The sequence below is a fragment of the Sceloporus undulatus genome, chromosome 1, assembly GCF_019175285.1.
Source record: "Sceloporus undulatus isolate JIND9_A2432 ecotype Alabama chromosome 1, SceUnd_v1.1, whole genome shotgun sequence".
Taxonomy (NCBI): domain Eukaryota; kingdom Metazoa; phylum Chordata; class Lepidosauria; order Squamata; family Phrynosomatidae; genus Sceloporus; species Sceloporus undulatus.
Window position 1 is genome coordinate 141,521,691 of NC_056522.1, and position 23,933 is coordinate 141,545,623.

The 23,933-nt window shown below is 40.8% G+C and overlaps 3 protein-coding genes across 3 annotated transcripts in view; 1 reads left to right on the plus strand and 2 right to left on the minus strand.

Annotated features, from left to right (window-relative positions):
• Position 1: 1 nt before the first annotated feature.
• On the minus strand, positions 2–15,214 carry LOC121925373 (glutathione S-transferase-like; the record flags this gene model as incomplete). The annotated part of the gene is made up of 7 exons (XM_042457446.1): positions 15,057–15,214; positions 9,662–9,807; positions 8,598–8,649; positions 5,737–5,869; positions 4,222–4,360; positions 1,887–2,018; positions 2–40 (listed from the first exon to the last, which is right to left on the minus strand). Coding segments are annotated over exons 2-7 (582 nt in total), but the record flags the coding sequence as incomplete, so codon positions are not given.
• A 2,851-nt stretch (positions 15,215–18,065) lies between these two features.
• The window catches only part of LOC121919898 (glutathione S-transferase A3-like), an 88,485-nt gene continuing 82,617 nt past the window's right edge, over positions 18,066–23,933 (minus strand). The window contains exon 6 of the mRNA XM_042446897.1: positions 18,066–18,443. Coding sequence (XP_042302831.1) covers positions 18,324–18,443 — 120 coding nt within the window. The 3' untranslated portion in view covers positions 18,066–18,323. The remainder of the gene's footprint in view (positions 18,444–23,933) is intronic.
• LOC121919899 (glutathione S-transferase-like) overlaps positions 22,637–23,933 on the plus strand; it is a 6,323-nt gene continuing 5,026 nt past the window's right edge. The window contains exon 1 of the mRNA XM_042446898.1: positions 22,637–22,675. The gene's annotated coding sequence lies outside the window, so the exon portion shown is untranslated. The remainder of the gene's footprint in view (positions 22,676–23,933) is intronic.

A 23,933-nucleotide genomic window follows, 5' to 3' on the forward strand; every position in this document is an offset into this window, starting at 1 on the left:
TCTTAATTGTGGGGATGTTGCTTATTCTTGTTTTGAATGCCTAAAATAAAAAATGAAAAAAAAAATCATTTAAGGGCCAAATGTACCAACATTGCTGTGCTTACTTAAAAGTAAGTTAAGTATTCTAGGCATAGTGAAAAGGTTATTGCCAACAGTTCCTCTGATCATTACATTATAGGACTTTAAAAAACAAAGTTTCAAATGCTATTTGGACAAGAGAACTGATAAGAAAGCCACTTGCTTGTCAAGATGTAGGGTCAAGACCTTGGTTTTGTAAGCAATCTCCCAAAGGTATAGAGGAAAACTGAGAAATGGTTTTACAGGCTATGTCTCAACTAGTCATATGCTGCATGTCAATGGCAAAGAAAAGAATTGCTACTTGAAAGAAATAACAAAGTGAAATGCTACATGTAAACATGAAAACTCATGGTCATTAGTAACAATACAAACATTGTTAAAGTTTGTTTCCCATCCTTATCCCTATCTGTTCCAAATTTATAGAATAAAAATGGATAGGTTGTTGATGTGATTGTCACAGTAATTCCCTGTGCTCCAGCACTGTCCCAAAGGTAATCAAAAATCCTAGCTGAGTAATGAGCAGTGGCATCACTGAAGGAGTCAGTCAGTAGAACTGTCACCATCCTAGCCTTAACTGAGAGAAGAGCAATGTAGGGTTCAAACCATTTACTGTTCAGCAATTAATTATAATCTTTTCAACTTCAACAGCAAAGATGGACTTGCAAACTCAGCATGGGCACATTTAGACTTCATAAGGAGAATCTAGCAGTGTACAAGAAAGCTAAGAAATTTCATGGTGGAGGCAGGTAAAGCAGCTTTTGTTTTCCCATGTTCTCTGTAAAAATAATAATTCTCTTCTGCTCACAGCTTCAGACAAAGAAGCTGAAATCAGAAATAGCATTAAGAACCTGTTACAAAGACTAGCCTTTTGTAAATACCCTTATGTAAATATTAGCCTCCATTATAACCGCCATGATCGCAGGAATGACAGTATATAAATAAAATTTCAATCAATTTCAATCAATTATGGCTTCAATCACAAACCATATCTTTGAACAGGTGATGAAATTCCCAGAGTGAGAAGGCTTGGTAAACGAGATAATGAATCATAAAGTGAGAAACAGCTGCAGATTTTTTATGTGGTGTTAGTTACACATCTCTCTTTAGAAGATATATTATCCAGTTAACATACATTTTGATAGGCAGATCTTTATGCTTTTACATCAGTTCAGAAGTCTGCCCATCTAGGTCTGCATTTTTTACTTTGACTTCACGGGTGCTTTGGGAGAGACAGCTCCTAGTGCTACCCATCAGAATTATTGATATGGTCACCTTTTCCATTTTCCTCTCTTTTGTAGTTAAAAATAAAGGAGAAGAAAAGCAATGGAGAAATAAAGGTTATAAATGGACTGTCTGTAAAGTTCGGTGAATGAGCAGGACAATTACATAATAAAGCAGACTAGATTTCAGTTTATTTGCAATCTGATCTTTCACTAGAGATGGCAGGCATCAAGACTGTGCTTTTATGTCTGCAAAACATGTTCTGGAGCACTGAGCTGCAGTTCTGTGTGCATGATGAAAATCTAAGTTTTTATATGACAAGCATGGGTAGCATTTGGTTAGCATTTGGTTCAAACTAAAGCCGATCGAATCAGGAGTTCCCAAGTAAAATATAATATGAATATAAGGGAAAGGGGTAGACATCCATATACACACTCCCCCAATGTCATAATCTTCATTGCTGTCAGTGACATGCTAGGTGCCCAAAACACTGATCAGCTACTGTGATAACCTACAATTACAGTTCATGAACCCATAAACCACCTTACCCCAACATATCATGTCATTTCCCAGAGATTAGCACTTACCTGTAGCAGGGGAAATTTAGAGAGAATATCGGGCTTCACCTCTTCTGATTCAAGAATAGTTTCAAGCAGATGTACATCTGCCCAGCTAAACTTGTTACCAACAAGAAAATCTTGACCATGGTCTTTTAAAACCTACGGAAGGTGAACATACCAAATTAATGTTGACAGTGCGCGGACTTTTGAGTCACTCAATATAACAGAGACTCAGAGTCATAAAGACATAAAATCATAGAGTTGGAAGGGGCCTTATGGGTCATTGAGGCCCTGTTGAATCCAGGATCTCCAGTTAAAGTATCCCCAGCAGGTAGCTGTCTAGCCTCTTCTTGAAGATTTCCAGAGAAGAAGACCTTACTGTCTCTCATTGAGGCCAGGGGTTCCAAACCTTTTTGACCTGTGGAGCCCTTTTCAACTTGACAAATTCAACTTGGAAAATTTCCATTCAGAATGTGATTTCTAATTTTCTTATTTTGATTCTACTTTTTGTTAATTATTCTTTAATTTCATTCCATTTTTATTTCTTTCATTTTCCTGGAGTAACCATGGAACACCTGGGAAGAGCACAAGTTGGGAACCACTGCTCTAGGTAATTGGTTCCATTGACAAATAGCTCTTAATGTAAATAAGTTCCTTATAATATTCAATCAATATCTACTCTCCTATAACTTCAAATTGTTAAACTTGATTCTACCATCCGGAGCAGCAGGGAACAGGCCTGCCCCCTCCTCTCTGTGACAGCCCTAGAAGAGTTTAAAGAGTACAGATGTCACCCTTCAGTCTTCTCTTCAACAAGCTGAATTTGCTCAGCTCTTTTAATATTTCCTCAGATGTTTTATTGTCCATACCTCATAATCTTTGTTACCCTTCTCTGAATCTGCTTCAGTTTCTTTATATCCTTCTGAAACACTCAGAAATGAATGCAGTACTCCAGATGAGGCCTGACCAGTGCAGAATAGAGTGGCACTATATTTAACTTCCTTTAACTTGAAAACTATATTTCTGTTCTAGTAATTGTTAGCATTGCCATTCAGATATAATCTACACATTGCATATGCTCCAATTCATTACACAGAGACTCTTAACACCTCAGTCCCTGTACATGTCTACTTTGATATAAGTTCCTTCAGCTTACTCTCAGAAAATCAGGTATAGGATTGCACATAGTTAATACAGGCATTACCCTGCAAAAGGTGCATTTGATCATATAAATGCTTTTGTGAGATTTTGTTCTGCAGTACAAACTTTGGTCTCAAATCTTCCCAGGTTGACAGCAAAGTCCAATGATACATGCCCTGCAAAGAGATCTTACTGTCTCCCACTCACTCATGTCAAAATCCATATGGCGGGGAATTCCTCTAAGGCTCAAAACAGATGAGCTATTATGCAGTTTCTTGCCATGTTCAGGGCATAGTATTTAAATGGTGCACTCCTGAACACAGTGGGAAACCACACTAACGGTACGTCTTCAGAAAAGAACTGGACTAAAAAGGAGCAGAAAAATCTGCTCCTTTTTGGCAGTCCAGTTCAGGATCATGGCAGTGGCCCAGATCAGTGCTGGGCACGTGTAATTGCTGTGGCCCTGGTGTGGTTTATGTGGCCCATCTGTTTCAGGCCAAAGCTGCACATTCCTAGAGTTATAGAATATTAGAGTCACAAGCATTTGCATGGACCATGCAGTTCAACTCCATTCTGCCATGCAGGAACACACAACTAGAGCACTCCTAACAGGTGGCCATCTGTTTAGGATGGAGAGTACACCACCCTACAAGATAGTCTATTCTGCTGTCAAACAGTTCTTATAGTAAGGAAGTTGGCTGGAATTCTTTATGGCAGTTAGGTACAGGTACTCAAAATCCCTACTTAGCCCCAACTAGGGGCTATGTAGGGACCATGAAAGCCCCAAATTGCACTTACCAGGCAGCTGCCACTGCCATCAATGAAGGCCTGTCCCTCGATCAATCAGGAAGCAATTGACTGAAGTTCCCACCCCATCCCATCCCAAAAGTGCAAGTGTTTATTGCAACAAGGGTCCTGCTTTTGCCTGTCTCACTGAAGATCATTCACAGGACAGGATGGGACCATCAGTCAGCTGCTTCCTGAGCAACAGGGGGACAGGCCCCCATCATTTGCCATCCCAGCATGAGAAGGTTGGGAGAACTGGGCTAAGATCCACTGTGTAGCATCGTAAGTGTGTTGCTTACATATATAATCTCTCCTACAGGATTCTAACAAATCTCTTTTCTTGTAATTCGAGTTCATTGGTTCTCATTCAAGTCTCCAGAGCATAACAAGCAGCAGAGAACAAGCCATTCTAAGCCAATGCCAGACTGTGACTTACTTTCTCGTAAACTGGGAAGTATCTGGTTGTGGCTCTCTCAATAGTTAGAGCTTTATGCTGTTCTTTGTCGTCAGTCTTGAATGGAAGGTACATCAGCATCATCAACAGATCACCTGTTCCTTCCACATACATGTCAATTCTGTGGGAAGAAGGGAACAATGTAGCAGTTACTTTTTTTTGGTTGTGTTTGTCAGGATGTGCAAGTTAGCACAGTAAGTTGTGACTAGATGAAGGTGTAGCAAATGGCAGGTGTAACCAGAATAAGGTAAACCTGCAATTACTAAATGAGAGAGCAATTGGCCCATTAGGCCAAGTGGCTATTATAGCCAATCTGCAGACTGTAACTGCTTTGCAAGTCTGCTGGGTTTCTGAGAGCATATTGGTAATGTTTGCCGTCCATGTTGCTGGAGCATACAGGGAATTGTATGCTCTCCATGTTGGCTGGCTTTGCTCTCTGTGAGGTTACATGCTGCAGGACTGGTAATGCTGTACTGACATGCTGCTATATTATGCTTTAATTTTGCTATTTGTACTGAGCATTTTTACTGTGTTTTTTTTTTTTTGCTTCAACTTTATGACTGCTGAGTAAAGCATTTTTTGTTAACATACCTCCAAGACTCTGCTATTGTTATTTTTACCTCAACATACACTCCAACAGTTTTCCAGTATTTATTTATTTTTGGTCATTATTTTAAATTGTTTTGTACCTATCAGTCATTTAATTTAAAATACTATTAGTTTAAAAAGTGAATAAGTGATTGACATAAAATCTTATGGAATGGAAGCCTTTCTGTGCACTTTTTCCTGGTATCCAGTTTAGGGTCAAGAACCATATTGCATTCACTTGTATGTAACAGACACTGATACTTTTTTTATTGAAGGGGTGAGTAAGTTGTGGCCCTTAATCTAATTTCAAAAAGCCCTCTGCAGATGCTTACTTCAGACTTCTGCAAAAGTGATCTCTTTTTCCCCAACAGCTTGCTGGGTGAGGGTGAGGTTGAGTGGGCACCAGCTTTTTGATCCCCTCTCTCAATCAACCACCACCAATGACTGCTATTTTATCCACTGCCAGCATGCAACCCCTGGCAGATTATCCCTGAGAGAATGCAACCATCAAGGTTAAAAAGGTTGCCCTTTTCCAATTTATGATAGTGAAAAGGGGCTGCACATTTGGGCAGAATAGTGGCAGGAAAGAGTTGTTGTTGTGTGCCTTCAAGATATTTCCAACTTATCGTGACCCTAAGGGGTTTTTTTTTGGCAAGCTTTTTCAGAAGGGGTTTGCCATTGCCATCCTCTGAGGCTGCAAGAGTGTGATTTGCCCAAGATCACTCAATGGGTTTTCATGGCCAAGTGAGGATTTGAACCCTGGCCTTCTAGAGTTATAGTCCAATGGCCAAACCATGCTAGTTCTCAACAGAAATACTTTTGCCAAGGAGTGTCATCTAATGTTTTTATATATGATCACAAGTCCCCAGTAAATTAAAAAATTGAGTAAACAGGGCCATGACACAGTACAAAGCTCTCTCCTTCAGGTCCTTCCCATAGAGGTTGTATTTTCCTGCAATGTAGCTGAGAATGGCTCGGGTCTGCACCATCTTCATCCCATCAATTTCCACCATGGGCACTTGCTGGAACAGGAGGGATCCATCTTTTAAACAGAGAAAAAGTGATAAGGAAGAAGAAATCCAGTACCTACAAACCTCATTTTCAACATGATAAATAGGTATCAACTGGGTGTTTCTGAATGATTCAATGTTATTCCTACAATGAAACTAAGAAGGGCACATACAGACTGATTGAAAAGTCCCAAATGTTGTTCCTGTTCTTTCCAGTTTTATTCTGGGTTAAAATAAATTGACCTGGACAGCTGGTATAAAAAGACTCTGGTTGTTATCAGGAGCTGATAAAAAATATTCTGGGATAAAAAAAATATGTATGGATCTCCAAAATAAAGTTGGAAAGAACAGGAACAAATCTGGGACTTTCCACTCTTTTCAGTCCATCTGGATGCACTCTTTTTCTCTGAAAATAGACAAGTAACCACTGCCTTTGGGAGTATCAGTCTCTGATGGCGACAATGTGGCACTGCCAAAATCTCTCAAAACTTTTCACGCCTTTTAATGTATGCCACTGCTGCCACCAATTATGTGAAGGTGATGTCCAATATTCCACCAATTCTTCACTGTGAGACTCGAACCCAGGACTCTCTTAAGTGTCTCCTGCATTATAACTCTCTTTAGATGCCAGCATTCTGGGTTTCAATTTTCCCCCCTGTTCAGCACCAACTATTCTTTGACAGCTACACCCACTCTATCTAATGTGTTCCAAACCTAAAAGAGTTTTCTCAATGTTGGTAGCATTTTTAACGTGTTTCTGAAACCACTTAAGGCAGCTGCTTGTTGAAATAAACTAAGAAATTTATTTGCAAGTCAGGCTGAATACAGTATCTCTTTTAGTGGATGGTGTTCACAATGGGTACAGTGTACACTCGTCCCTTCACATTTGCTGAGGTTAGGGGCACAGGACCCTTGTGAATGTGGGAAAACCGCAAATAACAAAAACACTGTTTTTACCTGAGAGAACACCTCTCTAGGAACTTCTAGGCCCTCCAGTGCAACTCTGTGGTCAACATCTGCCAGACATTGATCACAGAATTGCACTGGAGGAGCTACAAATGCTCAGTGGAGTGTTCTCTCTAGGAATCTCTAGGTCCTTCAGTGCGACTTTGGAATTTATCACACGCAAGGGTTCCCGTCATGCTCCTGTCACCTAAATGTCACCAATCTGTGACAGGAGCCTCCTGGTGGGATCGCGCCTGGCGCTATTAAAGGGGAATACTTCCATTTTTGTCATGGAAGCGTTCTTGTAATTGTTAGGAAAAGGGCCCTTTTTAAATAATGATTTGATCCATTATTTAAAAAGGACCCTTTCCCTAACATTTATGCTGATGCTTCCATGACAAAAATGGAAGCATAGCGCCATGAGCGATCCCACCAGGAGCCTCCGGTCGCAGTTTGGTGACGCTTGGGTGACAGGAGTATGACGGGAACCCTCACGTGTGATAAACTCCTTTTAGTTAAAGTTGACTGTAGAGTTGCACTGGAGGGCCTTGATATTGCTAGAGAGAACATATTAATAAAATCTGTGAATAATCAAATCCACAAAAGTCAAAGCCGCAAATGTGGAGAGACGAGTGTATAAATACTTTATTAGTTACACAGTTTAACGGTTTCTTTAGCTTGCTTTTGTGATTGTTTCTCTATAGCTTTCTACAATGCACACTTGCTTTACCCGGGGAATCCATTCCGGACTTCCCTGCATAAAGCAAATTACATGTATGCTCAAGCCCCATTTAAATGAATGGGGCTTGTGCATGCAGTAGCACGGTAGTGCGCGCATGCCATGCGCACGTGCCCCATTAGTCCCAATGGGATGCGCCACCCCTTCCTCCTCATGTGTCCCCGCGCAGCTTTTAGCGTATGCTGAAAGCCGCATAAAGCGTGCCCATGTATAACATGGGCACACTGTATATATTTTTTTACAGGCTAAGTTCTCACAGAACCTTTATAAAATCTTGTAATCCTTCTGGTTGCCTGTTACTCCACTACTCACCAAACACTATATCTCCCACAGGACACTACAACAATATAATTAAGGACACTATCTGTCCCTTTCTTGGGTACCGAAAACCCTTTCTAACTGCCCTCTTATATACTCACTCCTGGGAGCAGCCACCACCTTTTTCTGGCCTCGCTCCAATTGACTAGTGCCAAGGTTCTAATCTGCCCGTTGTCTCCACGATCTCCATGTTGATTTGCACAGCTAATATATTCATTTAATTCAATTTATTATCCATATTTATTCATAATGCCCTTCAGTACTACTCCCAGGTTGGTTTACAAAAAGAATAAAACAATTTAAAATATGAGCAAAATAAAATAAGATAATAGCCACAATACTTTAAAAACAGTGTCACAGCATGCATCCGGGATTAAATGAATAATATGTTTAAAGCTTGGAAAAACTAAAAGGCCTTTCCTGGTATTGGAAGGACATTAAGTAAGTGCCAGTCAAGCCTCTTTAGGAAGAGCATTCTATAGTTGCGACTCCACCATTCAAAGGGCCCTCCTTCTGAGAGCCAACCATCTCACCTCAGATAGTTGGGATATCCACTGGAGGTCCTTCATAGAAGACTATAACTTACAGATAACCACATGTGCCTCTCCTGGAAATATCTACAAGAGCCTATTCACTTTTGGGTTTTTTGCCAAATAGGATCAAAAGGCTGCAAAATGGCTTTTGGTGCCACATGCAGATCCAGGGACACACTTTATCCACCTTTGCCTTACACAGAGACCAGGTCCTCACATACTCACCTTTTTTTAATTTTTCCAAGTCTTCCTTTGAATCTATATACCGATCTTCAAACTGAAACACAGCAATGGAAGAAAATTTAGTTTCTCCCACTCTCCTACAGTACAAATTACAAATGATCTTGGAAAGACCTTTAGTTTAAAAGCGGCTGACACTGCTTGGATTCTCTTGAAAAATGCAAAACACATTACATTTTTCTCGTTCTGAACTCTTGATATTCATTTATTCATTCATTCCAGAAAGGAGAAAAATAGGCTCTTTGTTCCTGTGGAAATCATGTGCTTGGTCAGTACATCATACTGAGTTTCTATAGGGTTATCATTTTTTTCAGTGTGCAGATCTGTCCATATGCTGCATACAACTAAGGAGCTGATAATTAGTTGCAAAGAAAAAAACAGTCCAACTAGTTGAGCTGAGACCAGGTTATGTGTGTGCAAGTGCCTTCAAGTAGCCTGTTGACTTATTGTGACCCCATTAATTTTGGAGGAATTTTTTATTATTAAACTTTATTTATAAAGCACTGTAAGTTTACACATTCATCCCATCTTTAACTCACTTTAGAAAGATATTTTATTTAAGGCTGGTTATTCATAGATTTAAAAGTTTCATTCTATTTACTTGTTGTTTTACAGATAGTTCACTTTGGCCTTAATTGTATTGTTCCTGTTGTTTTTTTATGAATTGTAAATTACCTGGGGCCCTGCTATACAGAAGAGAGATTTGTTAATATTTTAAAAAATAAAAATAAAAATGATTTTTAAAAACCCATACAACCTAATATGTTCAACAATACAATCTAATAACAATTCTGCATGGCAACATGATTACTACCCTGTCTTTTGAAGGGTAGGGGAGATGCAAAAAGAATATGGTATCATGAGCTCTTCTGCAAATACAGCCGAGAAGTCAGACTTGATTCAGGGTCATAATACAAATATTCAGTGTACATAATAGGATGCTGAGTCAGTTCTGATGGTTCAATTGTATTTGCAGAAGAGGTCACCAATTTTGACCAGTAGTTCATTCACTCAGCTTTATCTTTCCTTCTCTTTGTGGATACACGAACCTCAACTCCAGCTGCAGCAAGGAGCCAGCGGATGGATTCCATTCTTCCTCTCCCTCGGCTGTAGTGCAGTCTTGGTTTCCCAGACATCTTTTCTTCCGTCAAGATGGGTGAGGTGGCTTTGTGGTGGAATAATATTATCAAATGTCCTAAAATGGAGATAGAAGAAGAATGAAAAAAAGAAAGGCATGTCACAAAGATTGTGTCTTTCCCATCTATGTCTACTCAGAAGTAATCCTCCTTGATTTCATAGGAGAGTACATTCAGATTTCCGTATCGACAAATTCTGCACCCCACAGATTCAACCAACCACGGTTTGAAAATATTCACACACACACAAACATTCCAAAAATCTATTTTATATAAGGGACATCATTTTACTATGTCACTATACATAACGGGACTTGAGCATCCATGGATTTTAGTGTGTGAGGGGAGCAGGTTCTGGAACCAAATCTTAGTGAATACCAAGGAGTAAGATGAATTGACTTCACTGACCTCAAGAGAACTTACTCCTTTCTATATTCAGAAAGTATCCCTTCTGTCCTTCTCCCCTCATTGGAAAGAAAGGCACAGAAATAAAGAGAAAATTAGAGAGGAACCTTGTGCAGTAAGTGTGTATCAGATTGGATATGGAGGAGGAGGACCCTCCATGGAAATTAGTAAAAACATTTCTTTTGTTGTTGTTGCTGCTGTTGGGTGCCTTCAAATCATTTCCAACTTACAATGACCCAAAGGCAAACCTATCATGGGGTTTCCTTGGCAAGATGTATTCAGAGGAGGTTTGCTTTGCTTTCCTCTGAGGCTGGGAGAGTGTGACTTGGCCAAGATCACCCAGTAGGTTTCATGGCTGAGCAGGAATTCAAACCCTGATCTCCAGAGTCATAGCCCCATGTTCAAACCACTATATAATGCTGTCTCTCTGTTTATATCACCATAAAACCTAAGTGGGGCAATGAACAAAAGACAAAAGGCCTGTTTCAAGTACTATATGCCTGCAGATGCACATGGCAAATCATGTGGAGACAGCTGCCTTTCGCAGCAATTCAAAGTGGTTTGCAAGTTCAGATTCTCCTCATTTATGCACCTCCTTTCTACCATTCCCGAGAAACAACAAAGAAAAAAATTCCAGCTGCAGAGGCCTTTCTGCATTTGTTCAACAGCTCAGCTTAAGTCTTGTTTGTTTTTTAAATCTACCTAGTCATGCTCGTTCTCCCTCCAAGGCCAGAGAAGTTCACGATTAATTTGTGTAACAGGTTTTGCAAAATGTTTAATCAGCGATAAGGAATTTGTCCTGAGTAGTCTGCCAGTAAAGTCACCAATTCTGGCAGAAGACCAGCTGTAATTTTTTTTCATCTGTACAACAGACCTGTAGTGGCTGGGAGTTCCCATCTCAGTGGACCAGTGAATTGGCTCCAGATTTTCATTTGAACTCCCAAGGATAGTATACGGCATCATGGCTAGCTTCTTTAACATTTGTACTCAAACCCAGAGCAGATTTGCCAGTCTGAGACATTTTGTTGCCTGATTTAAAGGACCAGGTGGCATCCCCTATAGTTCCATATGGTGCGACAGATGAAAACAGGTAGAATCATAGCTTAAGCTTACTTCAGTGCTCACAAGAAGGGCTTTCGCACTATACAATCATAACAGTACGATTCCACTTTAACTTTTAGTTGCTTAATAAAACCCATCTGAATGCTCTGTATCACCACATGCCACTGTACTATAGTATAAAACATACTGTCCACCCATCCGTTCTATGTTCTCTTGGCATCTCCGATTGAACCTGAGTGGGGCTGCATCCCTACAACTATAGAAATAATTTTAACTTGTGTGTGGGGGTGGGGGGGGTGGGGGGTATACACACACACACATACATACAGTGGGCCCTTGAAATCTGCTGGGGATTGGTTTCAGGACTTTGCATAGATAACCAAAATCCATGGATGCTCAAGTTCCATTAAATACAATAGCATAATAAATTGCATCCCTTATATAAAATGGCAAAACTAAGGGGCAGACGTGGAGACACTGGATGGCGTCAGCATCACCATGGTGATGCTCATGTGGAGAGTACACTGCCATAATGATGCCACCCATACAAACTAGGGTTCCGGAGCGTGCAGTTGCTGCATGCTCTGGAACCCTAGTTTCGGCACTGGCATGCCGCTTTTGGGCGGTGTGTCTTGCGCCTAAAATTTGCTTTTTGTAATTTATATATTTTTGCATTATTTTAAAGCCATGGATGGTTGAATCCATGGATAAGGAATCTGTCAATATGAAGAGATGACTGTATAGTTAAACCATAAAAGCGGTAGAGTTATCGTCCATTAAGTTGCAATTTTGATGGAATGTGGTTATACCTTAGTCACTAGGAGAAAGAACTAATTGCAGTGCAGTTACACAAATATTCTGCCTCACATTCCTTGTAATCAATATGATGACAGAATTGACCACAAATTTTCCAGAAGCTTCGATAACAAAGTTGCATAAAGGTTTGCTGGGACGGCCTTTGTGTAATGCTATGGGCTAATGGAGAGCACTCTATGCAGATGATCCCTGAATAGGATTGAGCAGAGATGTGAATAAAAGCTCTACTAGATCAAAAGCAGGAAGGAAAAAGAAAAAATAAATAAATGTGGCAGCACTTTTAAGACAAACTGGGTTTTATTTCTCACAACCATTCATGGATATAAATCCATATCTTCGGTTGCAGCTTAAAGTGAGCTTGTGTAAGGATGATGGATTAGCTATAATAGGCAGTTGGACTATCTAGTTAGAGGTGCACCTAAATTCAAATTGGAGCTCTTTCACAATCTGGTGCTTTGATGGTAGGCTCTGAAATGATAAGCTTCAAGGCCTGGGAACTTGCTGCCAAGGGAAGGTAGACTGAACCATGTCCTGTTGTCCTTTTGCCAACAGGCAGCAAAGGCATTTTATGCAGGCAGGCCTTTCTTATATCTGCCATTGTAGGCGGTTTAACTGTTTTATTGATATCACTATCCCTGTTGTGTTTTTAATTACAGTTCTAATCTATTGATCTTTACATTCTTTTTAAAATCAAGATTTTGGTTTTCAGTTCTGTGTTTAAGCATTCTTAACTCTCCTGTGCCTTTTTGGCACAATGATTGTATAGAAATGTACAGATTGAGTCTACCTTATCTGAAATTCTTGGGAGTGTTTTGGATTTCAGAGTTTTTCAGATTTTGGAATATTTGCATAAACATCATGAGATATTTAGGAGATGGCACCCAAGTCAAAACATGATTCTCTTCCAGCTCTATGATTTTATGAAACTCATTTATGTTTCATATGCACCTTATACACATACCCTGAAGGTAATTTTATATACAATATTTTTTAATAATTGCGTGCATGAAGCAAAGTTTGAAGCTAAGCAAGTTCAACTCTTGTCACTGCTTGGATGAAAGACCACCAATGAATACCAGGTGCTGTACCCAGCATAGTGTAGTGGTTCGAGCCTTGGACTATGACTCTGGAGACCGGGGTCTGAATCCCAGCTTGGCCATGGAAACCCACCAAGTGACCCTGGACAAGCCATACTCTCTCAGCCTCAGAGGATGACAATGGCAATGGCAACCCTTCTTCTGAACAAATCTTGTCAAGAAAATCCCATGGCAGGCTCACCTTGGAATCACCACAATTTAGAAAAGACTTGAAGGCACACTGCAACAAAGGTGATATTTCAGAGGGAAGGACTGGTATTCCTTGCCTACGAAAACCCTATGAAATTCATGGGGTCGCCATAAGTCAACAGGTGACTTGAAGGCACATGTACACACACACTGAATACCAGTGTAATGCAATGTACATTGATCAGTGGTCAATGTCCATGGCTGACAACCCATTGTGCAATTACCATACACAGAAGCAATACGTACAGGCAATGCATATTCACATGCACAATGGTTCCATATGTATATCTCTGCTTACAACACTATCAGCTGGATAGAAATGGTGCACATTTTGCAAAAAAACATAACTCTGCATGTGTAGGTGCAACTTACACCTGTATATGTCATTAACAGAATGCCAGGCATACAATCCCAATGATTTCAGAAGTGCCTATTGCAATTTCTGAGAGTGTACTCTGGAGATCAGGGTTTGATTCCTTGCTCAGCCATGGAAACCCACTTGGTGACTTTGGGCAACTCACACAGTCTCAGCCTCAAAACCCCTGGGATAGGTTCACCTTAGGGTCACCATAAGTTGGAATTGACTTGAAGACACACAACAATGACAGAAATTGGACAAAGAAAACATTTCCCCCCAATAAAATATATCAAACTTTATCAGACTTTTTAAAAATTTAGTTCTATGGTAAACTTACAAAAGACAGACAGACAGACGGACAGACATGATGCAAATAGGAATGTTTTAAACAGTGTATAACTGGTTAGTAGACACCTGGGAGAGTTTTTGTACTAAGGGCCACTCAATTTCCTTTTCAGCTCACTTGGGATGCATCCACACTGCAGAAATAATGCACTTTCACACCACTTTACCTACCATGGCTCCATCCTACAGAATCCTGGGCTTTGTAGTTTTGTGAGGCACCAGCACTCTTTGGCATTGAAAGCTAAAGACCTTGCAAAACTACAAATCCTTGGATTACATACAATGGAGCTACAGCACTTAATGTGGTGTCAAACTGCTTTATTTCTACAATGTGGATGTACCCATCACTATCAGCTTCTTATCCAGCTGATAGTAGTGTAAGCCAAGATATATGGAACAAATGGGACCTTCTTGCATTTCACTTTTGTCCTCTACAATTATAATTTCTGTGCTCTCTAAAAACTGCCTTCCTTTTTTCCTCTTTGATCCTGCAAACTAGCAAAAAGTCCCATAATGGTGTCGGGTTTTTTCTCTATTTTAGGCAGATGTTTAGTTCCGGCATATTATTTTTGCACAGTGATCAGCTTGTTACCAAACTGCCTTTGGTGGTTTCAGCTTTTATCCATTTCTCTCCTCCTCACTTCCTTTGCAGTCTTCTGCACTACTGTATAAAATTCCCACTGTTTCCTTTCCTTCGGCAACACTGCCAATAAAGAGCACTTTAAACTACCTTTTAAATTGTGTAATAACAGTATGAATGGTTCCATTTGTGCTGCTCTCCCTTGGTTTAAACAACTTCCTTATGGCTCTGCTATTCGTAAATACAATTATACCCCAGCTTTACATGTCCTACTCCATCAGTGGACTTGAAAGAAGTGGACTCTAATCCCTGAAATCCTGTGATAAAATAAATTGTTTAAAGGTTCCACAAGACTCTGACTGATGATGATGATGACCTTCTTCTTCTTCACCATCATATTCTTCTCCACCTCGCTTTCATTTTGCAATAATTTTTTCAATGCATTCCATGACTTACCTTCAACTGTGAACTTGGTTTTAGGAGAGGAACTTTCTCTGAGCCAGCTCCTTTGGAGTTATAGCTCAAGTCCGACAGAGATGAGCAAATTAAATGTTTTTTGCTGGACCTTCACACAGCTAACCTTTCAGCTAATCTGAGTTTGTACAAAAAGAGGAAGAGGAGGAGGAGGAGGAGGAGATCTCTTCCAGTGTCCCTGAAAGTACAGCTTGCTCAAATTCCAAAGGTGTAGCCAGCCAACCATATTATTCTGTTACACAACGAAATTAAGACAAATCTTGGGGTCATCTGAGAAGACTGTTAAATTTGCTGTTTGCTAAACTTTTCACGGGTATGAATCTGCAAGAATTTAGAAGTATAATGGAGGAAAGGGAGTCTTGGAGATGTCTTATCCACAGGGCCGCCATGAGTCAAGGTCACCTTGAGGGTGCTTAACAACAATAACACACTTTTAGGAGTTGAAGCCACTTCCTCAGTGCATTTGATGATGGTGGCTAGGTAAAAAGGAAGGTAGAGTCTGAGCTCAGAAGTTGCAACAAACTGGTGGTCTTTGCAACCAGTCACTTTTTGGTGATGTTCCATTTAAATGCAACATAACAAGTTAAAGCAAAGTTACTGTATTGTCTACTTAGTAATCATTTCCAATTCTTTTCTCAAGTGACTTTCAGAGGCATTTTGACAGGTTTTCAGGTGTAACATTTCAAAAACCAAATGTTAATTTTGCTATTTTATACAAGGGACACCATTTTACTATGTATTTCATGGGGATGAACATAGCAATAGCATTGGAATTTACACGATAAAAGTTTGACAAATTGTCCACCCTGCTGAAGAAAAAAACACCACCAAATAAAACATGAGTGAAGTTGAATCTTTATTATCCCTGTTGCTAAAACAAAACTCAGTGCCATTTATATTGCCTATGTCAGCTGACTGTTTAATGAGCAGAGTTGTTATGTTTTTTTAACCCTACATTAAGACATGAAATGGAGCTTGGACTCTATTTCTTTTTGCTCCTAAAACAAGACCCTGTCTTCTACACAGCAATCATCTTTGGTGAAGTTGCTTGGGTATTCCCTCGGTGTGTCTTCCACAACAGAAGTGCTATGTGCAAGTAACAGATACATACTCTCAAGCACCCATCTAGGGAACTGACTGAACCACAGGCATGGAGGATTGAATAATAGCTCTTAACAGATAGGCACAGATATTAAAGGATCATTTTCCTGTAATTCAGACTTCTCCACATGGGAGAAGTGGATTTTTTTCCAGACCTCCACCATGAACTCCATACTCCACCTAGAAATTTCCTTCTGTTCAGTTTAGAAGACAGGATACCAGTTCTAGGGGAGGAAATACAGAATGCACTATATGATTGTTGTTGTTGTGTACCTTCAAGTCATTTCCAACTTATGATGACCCTAAGGTGAACCTATCATGGGTTTTCCTTGGCAAGTTTCTTCAGAGGAAGTTTGCCGTTGTCATCCTCTGAGGCCGAGAGTGTGTGACTTGCCCAGGGTCACCCAGTGAATTTCCATGGCTAAGCCAGGATTTGAACCCTGGTCTCCAGAGTCGTAGCCCAACACTCAAACCACTATTGTCAGCACTACCCTAAATGGTTTTTAGTCAGTTCCTTTTTATAAAGATCGATTCTCACCCCATGGTAAAATTTATTGTGCCCATAGGGTTGCCTTATATTTGTATTTGACATGAAACACCTACAGAACCTTGAGATCTGTAATTTTGTGAGATGCCAGCACTCTTTGACAGAAAGGGGAAAGACCTTGTGAAACTACAAATCCCAGGATTTCCTATGATGGAGCTACAGCACTTAAAGTGGTGTCAAACTGCCTTCTTTCTACAGTGTGGATGCACTCTTAGTTTTCCCTCCCTTCTTGCATTTCATCTCCTACAGCTCTAGCTTCTCTGCTCTCTAAAAAATGCTTCCCTGCATTTTTCCCCAATGTACATGCTTCCCAAGGAATTGTTCACACACTTCTTCAAGAATGTGTACCTTTCATCCTCTTCCACCTTGTAGTAGTTTTTCTTTTTTTTGGGGGGGGGGGGGGCAAAAGAATAAGAAGGGCAAAATACTGTGTTCTCTAACAATATTTTGGGATATACAAAAGGATCTTCTGGGATATACAAAATGGCCCTGAAGCAGTGTTAGTGTTGCTTTGATTGGGGGCATGGTATGCGGTTACTGCAGCCCCAATCCGGCATTTTTACAGCCCCAAAAGAAGTGGCAAAATACTGTTCCTTTTTGGGTTGGAAAAAGCCACCCTTTCCACCACGGCCTTTCCATTTCTGTGGTGCCTACTTCCTCAAATAGATGAGGCACATTTAATCTGGCTCCTTTGGAAAAGCCAATCTGTCATGGGAAACCCTACCAGCAGAACTTCTTCCACCAGTATAGCCTCTTGCCTCCCAGGAACACAGAGTTCTCCCAGGAGCATGCAATTTCCTCATGAGAGCCATGATGAGACTCAGTCAAGGAAAGCTGCAGCCTACATTTTGAACATCTGAGCAAATCTGTTGATAATAGGGTAATTTTGAGGTCTCATTCATAGGGTCACTGTAAGTCAAAAATCAACTTGTTGTCAATTAACAATACAGCCCCCCTCATCATCCCCTAAACCCCTCAACATGCCACAGGTAAGTCTACTATACTTTAATTCCCACCCCCATTTTAGACCCAGGAGAAAGAAGCCTTTTACAAGAAGTAAACCAACCCTTCAATTTCGGGGGCGGGGCAGGCAATATGACCCCAACATCTAAACTGCAAATTGTGGGGTGTTGCCGTGATCTTGCACAAAGTGGAATCACAGCACTATAGCTGTATATGGTATGAAAAGGCCCTAGACATGGTTTTCCTTGCCTCTAACCCAGGCAGTGGGGAACCACTCTGACCTTTTTCAGTCACATTAACATAACTTCTCATCAGAATATCCAGTGTGTCAGTGTGGTTGTGGTGCATCATGTTACATACCAGACAAATAAATGCTTAACTAAAATACAAATGATGTATTTTATTTCATGCTAGTCTAATGGTACACATGTCACAGTATTGTCAGTTTCTCTTCAGTCAGTCTTGACATTCTGTTATTAATTGAGCTTCATAATGTAGTTAAGTGAATTTATTCAGGCCTTGTGCCCATATATGATTGTAGGTAGATATTGGAATGATTAAAATAACTGCTTCATCCCAATTTTTGCATTTTGCTTGCAGCTAAAATAATGAACCATCCACCATCTATCAGCAACAATTCAGTAGAAAATTTTCATTACATCATCAACTGTTTTTTCATCAGGGGCTGGTCTTCTTGGACTACCAGGCTGCAGAAATTTCTTAATGGTTGGGATGTTGCTTATTCGTGTTTTATAAGCCTAAAAAAAGGAGAAAGGAGGGAAAGGGTTCAGAACACAGCAATTTTATGCCAAGGTAATAGCCGATCCTTGAATACCCATCTGTTAATTGAACATTACAAGTTTATAATAAAAAATGAAATGAGCTACAATCCTTGATAAAAGTAGATGCATAAATAAAATGTATTTCAGAAAATCCTTATTTCAATTTAAATAATCCAATCTCATTTATTAGAACAAGGAAGTTTCTCCTCTAAAATTCATGTTAAATAATAATAATTGTTAAAAATATCACAATTCTGACAGAGGGCAGAATCCGACTGGGTAGCTATGAATGCATAACGAAGAGTTAAGCACTCATGACTGCTTTGTATTCATGATCCCTATGTGTCCCCTTGATTAGTCTCTGAATCAACATACAATTAGGCCCAAAGGGAACATCTGTAAACACAGTAAATAGAATGAAACTTTTAAATCTAGGAATAACAGCCTTAAAATAAAATATATTTCTAAAGTGAGTTAAAGATGTGGATGAATGGTGAAAACTACAGGGCTTATGATAAAGTTTAATAAAAATGCTCCAAAAGTAATGGGGTCAACAAGAAGTCACAGGCTACTTGAAGGCACTTGCAAACATACCGGGTCGCAGCTCAACGTCTGTTTGTTTCTTTTGCAACTAAGTATAAGCTCTTAGTTGTATGCAAGGCATAGGACAGATCTGCACACTGAAAAAAATGATAAAACTATAGAAACTCAGTATGATGTACTGGGACCAAGCCATGATTTCCACAGGAACAAAGAGCCTAGTTTTCTCCGTTGCCTGGATGAATGAATAAAGAATATCAAGAGTTTCAGAACGAGAAAATGTATGTGTTTTTGGGCATGTTTTCAGAGATCGCAAGCAAGTGGTCCCAGGCCCGCCGCTTTAAACTAAGGTCTTTCCAAGATCAGTGTGTATTTTGTACTGTAGATAGGGGTGGGGAGAAACTCAAATTTTCTTCCATGCTGTGTTTCAGTTTGAAGATCGGTAATATAGATGCAAAGGAAGACTTGGAAAAAATTAAAAAAGTGAGTAATGTGAGGACCTGGTCTCTGTGTAAGGCAAAGGTGGATAAAGGTGTCCCCTGGTCGGCATGTGGCCCGAAAGCCATTTGTGCAGCCTTTTGATCCTATTTGGCAAAAAACCCAAAAGTGAATAGGCTCTTGTAGATATTTCCAGGAGAGGCACATGTGGTTATCTGTAAGGGTATAGTCCTTCGATGGGGACCTCTACAGTGGTATCCACAACTAGCTAGTGAGATGGTTGCTCTCAGAAGGAGGGCCCTTTGAATGGTGGATTCGCAACTATAGAATGCCTCTTCCTAAGAGGCTTGAACTGGCACGTACTTAAGGTCCTTCAATACCAGAAAGGCCTTTTAGTTTTTTCCATCCAAGCTTTTAACATAATGATTCATTATCCCGGATGAATGCCCTGTGACACTCTGTTTTTAAAGTATGTGGCTATTAACTTATTTTATTTTGCTCATATTTAAATTGTTGATTCTTTTTTGTAAACGCAACCTGGGGGAAGAGTACTGAAGGGGCATGATGATAAATATGTATAATCCCTTGATTCACTGACTCTGTTCGCTGTGCAACTACAACATGGAGATTGTGGAGACAACGGGCAATTAGACCCTTGGCAGCTTAGTCAATTGGAGCGCGGCCAGAAAAAGGTGGTGGCAGCTCCCAGGAGTGAGTACTGTAAGAGGGCAGTTTGAAAGGGTATCCAGTAACCACAAGAAAGGATCAGATCGTTTTCCTTAATTATATTGTTGAAAGGGTCCTGGTGGGAGATATAGTGTTTGGTGAGTAGTGGAAGTAACAGGCAAACGCAAAGGATTACAAGATTTTAATAAAGGTTCTGTGAGAACTTAGCCTGTAAAAAAATATATACAGTGTGCCCACGTTATTACATGGGCACGCTTATGGCGGTTTCAGCATACGCTAAAAGCTGCACGGGGACACAGGAGGGGAAGGGGTGGCGCATCCCATGGAGGACTAATGGGGCCAACGTGCGCATGGCACCTAGCGCGCCACTACACGGCTGCCGGCTGCCATGCCACAAGCCCCCACCATTTACAAAATGGGGCTTGAGCATGACATGTAATTTGCCTTATAGGCAGGGAAGTCCGGAAACGGATTCCCCGCGTAAAGCAAGTGGCCGCTATTGTTAGAAAGCTCATAGCGAGAACAATCACAAAAGTCAAAGCTAAAGAAAGAAGAAACCAGTTAAACTGTGTAAACTATAGAAGTATTTCATCCACCGAGTCTCTCACACATTTGGCGGCTTTAGACTTTTGTGGATTTGATTATTCACAGATTTTATTAATATGTTCTCTCCTAGGACAATCACAGGCCCGTCCAGTTGCAACTCTACAGTCAACTTTAAACTAAAAGGCGGAGTTCTAATCCACAACGTTGGAGGGTTCCGGCGTCATACGCCTGTTCACCAACAAGTCGTCACCAAACTGTCGACCGGAGCACAGACCGAGCTAGGCTCCTGCGTGTTGGCAATCCGCTCATGGCCCAGCTATAGCTTTTCCAATTTTTGTCATGGACGAGCATCAAAGCATAAATGGTATAGCGGGGAAAGGCCGCTCCTTTGTTTAAATAATGAATCAAATCATTATTATAAAAGGGCCCATTTCCTAACAATTACAAGAACGCGTCCATGACAAAAATGGAAAAAGTAGTATCCCCTTTAATAGCGCCCGAGCGCCCGACCCTCCCACCAGGAGGCTCCTGTACACAGATTTGTGACATTTAGGTGACAGGAGGAGCATGACTGGGTAACCCTTGCGGTGATGAAATTCCAACAGTCGCCACTGAAAGGGACCTATAGCTATTCCTAGAGTAGAACACTACACACTCCACTGGGCCATTTGTAGTCTAGCTCCGCTCCAGTGCCAAATTCTGTGATCAATGGCTGGCAGCATGTTGACCACATGAGTTGCACTGGAGGGACCAGAACCAGTAAGTAAGACAGACAGACAGAACAGAAGTTCCTTAGAGCAGGTGTCTGTCCTCTCAGGGTCAAAACAACAGTGTTTTGGTTATTTCGCAAGTTTTCCCACATTCACAAGGGGCCTGTGCCCTAACCTCAGCAAAATGTGAAGGGCACGAGTGCTATCACTGTTAACCCATTGCTGAACCCACAATCCACGAAAAGAGATACTGTAAGTCAGCCGGAACTTGCAAATAAATTTCTTCAGTTATATTGCAAACAAGCAGCCTGCCTTAAGTGCGTTGCCAGAAACCACGGTAAAAATGCCTACCAACATCGGCCTGAAAAACACTCTTTTAGGTTTGGAACACATTAGATAGAGTGGGTGGAGCATGTCAAAGAATAGTTGGTAGCCTGCCAGAAAGGGCGACGAACAGGGGGGGAAAAAAATTGAAACCCCAGAATGCTAGGCATCTAAAGAGAGTTACGAATGGCAGGAGACACTTAAGAGCAGTCCTGGGTTCGAGTCTCACCAGGGAGAAAGGTGGAATGGAATATGTGGACAGCACCTTCACAGAATTGGGGCAGCCAGTGGACCTACATTAAAAGGCCGTGAAACGTTTGTGACGAGATTTTGGCCAAGTGCCACAATTGTCCGCCCATCAGAGACTCGATACCGCCCAAAGGCACAGTGGTTACTTGTCTATTTCAGAGAAAAAGGGTGCATCCCAGATGGACTGAACAAGCAGTGGAAAGTCCCAGATTTGTGTTCCTGGTGCTTTCCAACTTGATTTTGGAGATCCATACATATTTTTGTTTATCCCAGGGGGGGACATATTTTTTATCAGCCTCCTGAAGATAAACAACCAGAGTCTCATTTTTATACGCAGCTGTCCAGGATCAATTAGTTTTTTTAACACCAGGAATAAAACTGGAAAGAACGGGAAACAACATTGCCGGACTTTTCAATCAGTTCTGATGTTGCCCTCTTATAGTTTTCATTGTAGGAAGAACATGGAATCATTCAGAAAGCACCCAGTTGATTACCTATTTATCAAATGTTGAAACGCGATGAGGTTTGTATGTAGTACGGGATGTTCTTCTTCCGTAGCGACTTTTTCTCTGTTTTTACAAAGATGGATTCCCTCCTGTTCCAGCAAGTGCCATGGTGGAAATTGATGGGATGAGAATGGTGCAGACCCGAGCCATTCTCACTACATGTGCGGAAATACAACCTCTATGGGAAGGACCTGAAGGAGAGAGCTTTGGTACTGGTGTCATGGCCCTCGTCTTGACTCCAATTTTTTAATTTACTGCGGGACTTGTGATCACTATATAAAAACAATTAGGATGACACTCCTTCGGCACAAAGTGTATTTCTGTTGAGCGAACTAGCCAGGGGTTTTCGGCCCATTGGACTCATAACTAGACGGCCAGAAGGCCAGGGTTCAAATCCTCGCTTGGCCATGAAAAACCCATTGAGTGATCTTGGCCAAATCACACTCTTGCAGCCTCAGAGGATGGCACTGGCAAACCCCTTCTGAAAAAGCTTGCCAAAAAAAAACCTTAGGGTCACGATCAAGTTGAAATATCTTGAAGGCACACAACAACAACTCTTTCCTGCCACTACTTCTGCCCAAATGTGCCCAAGCCCCCGTTTTCCCTACCATAAATCGGAAAAGGGCAACCTTTTTAACCTGATGCGTTGCATTCCTCTCAGGGAATAAATCTGCCAGGGGTTGCATGCTGGCAGTGCCGATAAAAAATAGCAGTCAATGGTGGTGGTTGATTGAGAGAGGGGATCAAAAAGCTGGTGCCACACGCAACCTCACCCTCACCCAGCAAGCTGTTGGAAAACGAGGAAAAAAGAGATCACTTTTGCGCAGAAGTCTGAAGTACGACGCATCGCCAGCAGAGAGGGCTTGTTGAAATGAGATTCAGAGGGGAGCGGCCACAAACTTACGCACACCCTTACAATAAAAAAAGTATCCAGTGTCTGTTACATACACAGTGAAGCAATATGGTTCTTGACACCTAAACTGGATACCAGGAAAACGGTGGCACAGAACGAGCTTCCCATCCATAAGCATTTCATGTCACAATCACTTCATCACTTTTTAAAACTAATAGCATTTTAAATTAAATGACTAATAGGTACAAACACAATTAAAATAATGACCCAAAAATAAAAAAATACTCGGAAAACTGTTGGAGTGTATGTGAGGTAAAAATAACAATCAGCAGAAGTCTTGGAGGCTATGTTAACAAAAAAAAAAATGCTTTAACTCAGCAGTCATAAAGTTGAAGAGACAAAAAAAAAAAAAAAAACAAAAAACCACAGTAGAACAATGCTCGAGTAAACAAATAGCAAAATTAAAGCATAATATAGCAGCATGTCAGTACAGCATTACCAGTCCGCCAGCATGTAACCTCACAGAGAGCAAAGCCAGCCAAACATGGAGAGCCATACAATTCCCTGTATGCTCCCAGCAACAAGGGCGGGCAAACATTACCAATATGCGCTC